This window comes from Myotis brandtii, unplaced genomic scaffold, assembly GCF_000412655.1.
Source record: "Myotis brandtii unplaced genomic scaffold, ASM41265v1 scaffold509, whole genome shotgun sequence".
NCBI classification, from domain to species: domain Eukaryota; kingdom Metazoa; phylum Chordata; class Mammalia; order Chiroptera; family Vespertilionidae; genus Myotis; species Myotis brandtii.
The window spans coordinates 1473735-1480709 of record NW_005369409.1 but is presented as its reverse complement, the minus strand read 5'-3'; the positions used below and the strand labels follow the sequence as shown (position 1 = coordinate 1480709).

Genomic DNA, 6975 nt, shown 5'->3' with positions numbered 1-6975 from the left:
AGTGGTCTTCCTGGTAGCGCATGCCCTGCTCTCGCGTTGTTTCCTAGCAGGCGCGAGAGCAGGCGCGAGAGCAATCGCGAGAGCAGGCGCGAGAGCAGGCGCGAGAGCAGGCAACTGTAGCGGCGCGAGAGCAGGCGCGAGAGCAGGCGCGAGAGCAGGCGCGAGAGCAGGCGCGAGAGCAGGCGCGAGAGCAGGCGCGAGAGCAGGCGCGAGAGCAGGCGCGAGAGCAGGCGCGAGAGCAGGCGCGAGAGCAGGCGCGAGAGCAGGCGCGAGAGCAGGCGCGAGAGCAGGCGCGAGAGCAGGCGCGAGAGCAGGCGCGAGAGCAGGCGCGAGAGCAGGCGCGAGAGCAGGCGCGAGAGCAGGCGCGAGAGCAGGCGCGAGAGCAGGCGCGAGAGCAGGCGCGAGAGCAGGCGCGAGAGCAGGCGCGAGAGCAGGCGCGAGAGCAGGCGCGAGAGCAGGCGCGAGAGCAGGCGCGAGAGCAGGCGCGAGAGCAGGCGCGAGAGCAGGCGCGAGAGCAGGCGCGAGAGCAGGCGCGAGAGCAGGCGCGAGAGCAGGCGCGAGAGCAGGCGCGAGAGCAGGCGCGAGAGCAGGCGCGAGAGCAGGCGCGAGAGCAGGCGCGAGAGCAGGCGCGAGAGCAGGCGCGAGAGCAGGCGCGAGAGCAGGCGCGAGAGCAGGCGCGAGAGCAGGCGCGAGAGCAGGCGCGAGAGCAGGCGCGAGAGCAGGCGCGAGAGCAGGCGCGAGAGCAGGCGCGAGAGCAGGCGCGAGAGCAGGCGCGAGAGCAGGCGCGAGAGCAGGCGCGAGAGCAGGCGCGAGAGCAGGCGTCAACTGTAGCGAGAGATGCGAGAGCATGCGTCAACTGTACCCAGAAGCCCTCGGGGCTGAGCTAGTGCGAGTGGAAGCTTCACCTTGAGAGGGCGTGCGTCCTTTGTGCTCTGAGGTACATACGGGCCATGGGGGCGCTAACCAGTCGGCTGCTATATCTCTGGAGGGCCCATGCTCCAGAGCAGCTCGGTGCGGGTGAGGAGGAGCAGGAAGTGGGAGCCATGGCAGTAGTTGATGAGGTGGAGGAGGAGAGTGGAGAGGGCGGCCCCACCCCCAGGCAGGGTGGCGTCAAAAGGAAGGCCCACTCAGGAAGGCGTCACGAACAAGAGCCCCGCCGGAAACGCACCAAAGACAGTTCAGGTTCCGTTTACGAGGCACTCTTCTTGAGGGGTGAAGGCAGTGACGTGCAGATCCGCGCACTAGGGGACGTGTGGAACTTGCACAGGGTCTACTTGTGCCAGTCAGGCTACTTCGCTAGCATGTTCAGTGGTGCTTGGAGGGAATCAACCATGAATACCATAGAGTTGCAAATGCCTGACGACAACATTGATCGTGAGGCACTGCACGAGGCTTTAAGCTCTCTGTACAAAGACTCAGTGCTCATTCAGCCCAGCCGAGTCGTCCCGATCCTGGCCGCGGCCAGCATGCTGCAGCTCGACGAGCTGATTCAACAGTGTGGGGAGATCATGGAGGAAACGGTTAGTGTCCAGACCGTATGCAGCTACTACTACTCTGCCGGGAGCTACGGCCTCCCAAGCATCAGGACCATGTGCTTTCAGTGGCTGCTGCACAACCTGATGACTCACCGTGGTGAGGAACTAATTCGAGAAATCAGCCTGGATATCATGGAAGAGCTCATTGTCTCTTCAGACCTCGTAGTGATAGAAGTGGAGATGGATGTGTACACAATGCTGAAAAAGTGGATGTACTTGCAGCTGCAGCCGGCATGGAGGGGCCCCCGCAGAGCCTTATTGCCTGACGCCAACTTGTGGTTTGCTAGGTCCAAGAGGGAGTTGGATGGCACCCCTTTCTTGGAGACCCCGCAGGGCAGAGCCTTCGTGCCAGTGTTCCGGCACCTGCGGCTGGCCTACATAGTCTGTGACCTGCCATCAGCACGCATCATTGACCAGGATGCACTGATCCCGGCCACGTGGCTGACCCCAGTGTACAAAGAGCAGTGGCTTGCCCTCCTCAAGGCTGAGCAAACCAGGGGGCTCAGGCGCGTTGAGGTCCACGTGTCCAACTTCCAGAGGAGCAGCATGCGGTGCGGGCACCAGGTCCACAGGGAAGAGACATGCAGCTGGCGGTGGGCAGGCTTCAACTTTAGCTGGGACTTGGTAGTGTGCTACTCCAACCGGCGTGTCACCTTCAGGCGCAGTGCACTGAACAATCCCCACGGCCTCGGGGGCAGCTTACTCTGGCAGGGAAAGGTTGCCTTCCGCCTGTGCCTGGTTTCCCTGGACAGGGCTGGAAGAACCGTTCTCAGGCAGAACACAGAATACCAGGTGCTTTCCCTGGGAAAAGATGAAGAGCTAGAGGTAGCGAACCTGGAGAACCAAGATGTGGTCTTCCCCGTATATGTGGCCTGTAACTTCCTGCGCCTCCCCAGAGAGAGGTCCTACCAAGAGTAAGGACCCCCACAAAAGCTCAGAGAGCCCAGCAGCTCTTTTCTGGGCACAGGAGCAGCCAGCTTTCTCTAGATGCCACATCTCTCCATGGGATCAACTGGCCTTGCCCATCTCTGGTGACCAAATTCTGTCAGAGGCCCTGTTGAACTGTAGCTTGTGATACTTGAGACTGTTTACCAGCACTTATGAAGAGGACACATTTTGAAGCCCTCAAGCACCTCAAGAACTCATTCCTGCTTTCATGTGGCAACCTGTTCTCCTGGTTTAACATACATAGACAACCCCCCCCCCACCTCATTTCTGTGAAACAAAAAACAATTGACTTTAAGGAGAATCTCTACAACTCTTGGTTTAGTTCTTTTTCTTTCTTTTTTTTTTATTTGCATTTCCCTGATGGTTGGTCATGTTGAGCAACTTTCCATATGCCTATTAAGTATTTTCTTTTGTTTGATTAAATAAAATTTAAAGGAATACTTTGACTCCTCTTTGACTTGGTGTTTTTAAAGCTGCCCTGACGGACTCATTACCACCACCACCACTGGATCCATTGAGATGTTTACCCCTTTCCCATTTCCTGCTACTAAGTGTATTACTTGCTTTACATGTTCTCTCCCTAAGTGAGCACACCTAGGCTACACCAATGATCTTTTTGTTGCTTTGTCTTCAACCTAAGAGTATCTTTTTATTTTGCATTTCCCTGATGGTTGGTCATGTTGAGCAACTTTCCATATGCCTATTAAGTATTTTCTTTGATTAAATAAAATTTAAAGGAATACTTTGACTTCTCTTTGACTTGGTGTGTTTAGAGCTGCCCTGCCTACTCATAACCACCACCACTGGATCCATTGGGATTTTTACCCCTTTCCCATTTGCTGCAACTGAGTGTATTACTTGCTTTACACATTCTCTCCCTAAGTGAGCACACGTAGGCTACACCAATGATCTTTTTGTATGTTTATCTTCAACCTAAGAGTATCTTTTTAATTTTTGAGGGACCTCCATACTGTTAACCATGATGGCTGAACCAGTTTACACTCCCACCAACAATGCGGGAGGGTTTGTTTTCCTCCACAAATCTTCACCAACACTTGTTATCATTCTTCTTGTTGATAATGGTCATTTTTACAAGTGTAAGGTGGTTTTGATTTGCATTTCCCTGGTGGTTGGTCAAGTTGAGCAACTTTCCATATGCCTATTAAATATGTGAATGTTTTTTTGGAAACATGTCTTTTTAGTTCCTCTGCCCATTTTTAAACCAGACCACTTCTTGATTTTATTGTTTTTATTGGGTTGTACAAGTTCTTTATAAATGTGGAATAGTAATAATTTTTGCGAGAGCAGGCGCGAGAGCAGGCGCGAGAGCAGGCGCGAGAGCAGGCGCGAGAGCAGGCGCGAGAGCAGGCGTCAACTGTAGCGAGAGATGCGAGAGCATGCGTCAACTGTACCCAGAAGCCCTCGGGGCTGAGCTAGTGCGAGTGGAAGCTTCACCTTGAGAGGTCGTGCGTCCTTTGTGCTCTGAGGTACATACGGGCCATGGGGGCGCTAACCAGTCGGCTGCTATATCTCTGGAGGGCCCATGCTCCAGAGCAGCTCGGTGCGGGTGAGGAGGAGCAGGAAGTGGGAGCCATGGCAGTAGTTGATGAGGTGGAGGAGGAGAGTGGAGAGGGCGGCCCCACCCCCAGGCAGGGTGGCGTCAAAAGGAAGGCCCACTCAGGAAGGCGTCACGAACAAGAGCCCCGCCGGAAACGCACCAAAGACAGTTCAGGTTCCGTTTACGAGGCACTCTTCTTGAGGGGTGAAGGCAGTGACGTGCAGATCCGCGCACTAGGGGACGTGTGGAACTTGCACAGGGTCTACTTGTGCCAGTCAGGCTACTTCGCTAGCATGTTCAGTGGTGCTTGGAGGGAATCAACCATGAATACCATAGAGTTGCAAATGCCTGACGACAACATTGATCGTGAGGCACTGCACGAGGCTTTAAGCTCTCTGTACAAAGACTCAGTGCTCATTCAGCCCAGCCGAGTCGTCCCGATCCTGGCCGCGGCCAGCATGCTGCAGCTCGACGAGCTGATTCAACAGTGTGGGGAGATCATGGAGGAAACGGTTAGTGTCCAGACCGTATGCAGCTACTACTACTCTGCCGGGAGCTACGGCCTCCCAAGCATCAGGACCATGTGCTTTCAGTGGCTGCTGCACAACCTGATGACTCACCGTGGTGAGGAACTAATTCGAGAAATCAGCCTGGATATCATGGAAGAGCTCATTGTCTCTTCAGACCTCGTAGTGATAGAAGTGGAGATGGATGTGTACACAATGCTGAAAAAGTGGATGTACTTGCAGCTGCAGCCGGCATGGAGGGGCCCCCGCAGAGCCTTATTGCCTGACGCCAACTTGTGGTTTGCTAGGTCCAAGAGGGAGTTGGATGGCACCCCTTTCTTGGAGACCCCGCAGGGCAGAGCCTTCGTGCCAGTGTTCCGGCACCTGCGGCTGGCCTACATAGTCTGTGACCTGCCATCAGCACGCATCATTGACCAGGATGCACTGATCCCGGCCACGTGGCTGACCCCAGTGTACAAAGAGCAGTGGCTTGCCCTCCTCAAGGCTGAGCAAACCAGGGGGCTCAGGCGCGTTGAGGTCCACGTGTCCAACTTCCAGAGGAGCAGCATGCGGTGCGGGCACCAGGTCCACAGGGAAGAGACATGCAGCTGGCGGTGGGCAGGCTTCAACTTTAGCTGGGACTTGGTAGTGTGCTACTCCAACCGGCGTGTCACCTTCAGGCGCAGTGCACTGAACAATCCCCACGGCCTCGGGGGCAGCTTACTCTGGCAGGGAAAGGTTGCCTTCCGCCTGTGCCTGGTTTCCCTGGACAGGGCTGGAAGAACCGTTCTCAGGCAGAACACAGAATACCAGGTGCTTTCCCTGGGAAAAGATGAAGAGCTAGAGGTAGCGAACCTGGAGAACCAAGATGTGGTCTTCCCCGTATATGTGGCCTGTAACTTCCTGTACCTCCCCAGAGAGAGGTCCTCCCAAGAGTAAGGACCCCCACAAAAGCTCAGAGAGCCCAGCAGCTCTTTTCTGGGCACAGGAGCAGCCAGCTTTCTCTAGATGCCACATCTCTCCATGGGATCAACTGGCCTTGCCCATCTCTGGTGACCAAATTCTGTCAGAGGCCCTGTTGAACTGTAGCTTGTGATACTTGAGACTGTTTACCAGCACTTATGAAGAGGACACATTTTGAAGCCCTCAAGCACCTCAAGAACTCATTCCTGCTTTCATGTGGCAACCTGTTCTCCTGGTTTAACATACATAGACAACCCCCCCCCCACCTCATTTCTGTGAAACAAAAAACAATTGACTTTAAGGAGAATCTCTACAACTCTTGGTTTAGTTCTTTTTCTTTCTTTTTTTTTTATTTGCATTTCCCTGATGGTTGGTCATGTTGAGCAACTTTCCATATGCCTATTAAGTATTTTCTTTGATTAAATAAAATTTAAAGGAATACTTTGACTTCTCTTTGACTTGGTGTGTTTAGAGCTGCCCTGCCTACTCATAACCACCACCACTGGATCCATTGGGATTTTTACCCCTTTCCCATTTGCTGCAACTGAGTGTATTACTTGCTTTACACATTCTCTCCCTAAGTGAGCACACGTAGGCTACACCAATGATCTTTTTGTATGTTTATCTTCAACCTAAGAGTATCTTTTTAATTTTTGAGGGACCTCCATACTGTTAACCATGATGGCTGAACCAGTTTACACTCCCACCAACAATGCGGGAGGGTTTGTTTTCCTCCACAAATCTTCACCAACACTTGTTATTCTTCTTGTTGATAATGGTCATTTTTACAAGTGTAAGGTGGTTTTGATTTGCATTTCCCTGGTGGTTGGTCAAGTTGAGCAACTTTCCATATGCCTATTAAATATGTGAATGTTTTTTTGGAAACATGTCTTTTTAGTTCCTCTGCCCATTTTTAAACCAGACCACTTCTTGATTTTATTGGGTTGTACAAGTTTTTTATAAATGTGGAATAGTAATCATTTTTCATAGATGGTTTGCAAATATCTTAGTGTGTGATCCGTGACAAACGTGGTTCAGGATTCGGGATGTGGAGAAGGGCCGTGCTCAAATGACAGAGACGAGACAAGAAATAATAATTTGGAAATATTTGGGACAGAGGGGTAGCCCGACGCAAGGGGAAGGACTTCCACTGGTGCCCAGGCCTTGCCAACCTTTTATTCAATTATGGATACACATAGAGCCCTTAGTCAGGCAGGCAATTCTGGTAACAGACAGACTATCTTAAAGGTTAGTAAATATTAGTAAAGATTTACTCTGAGACTATTTGGTCAGGAAACTGCTTGTCTCAACTAAACAATCAGTGCATAGCTCTGGCCCTTGCCAGGGCTCAAGGTTCACCAGCATTCTGGGCTCCTTGTTTACACTTCTCTGATAGTCAAGACAATGGGTAGCTTCCAACATCTCCCTCGTGTCTTTTCCTTAATAAATCTTGAAAAGTGAATGC

General features: G+C 52.6%; 1 protein-coding gene and 1 pseudogene across 1 annotated transcript; both read left to right on the top strand.

Annotated features, from left to right (window-relative positions):
- Positions 1–950: 950 nt before the first annotated feature.
- Positions 951–2453, top strand: LOC102252623 (annotated as a pseudogene).
- Positions 2454–3983: 1530 nt separating this feature from the next.
- Positions 3984–5486, top strand: LOC102252341 (germ cell-less protein-like 1). The gene has a single exon (XM_005877147.1). The coding sequence runs from the start codon at positions 3984–3986 to the stop codon at positions 5484–5486; it is 1503 nt and encodes a 500-aa protein (XP_005877209.1).
- Positions 5487–6975: the final 1489 nt, after the last annotated feature.

What these genes read in the sequence shown, in the direction of transcription:
- LOC102252341 (XM_005877147.1), top strand. Translation starts at nt 3,984, where the DNA reads ATGGGGGCGCTAACCAGTCGGCTGCTATATCTCTGGAGGGCCCATGCT.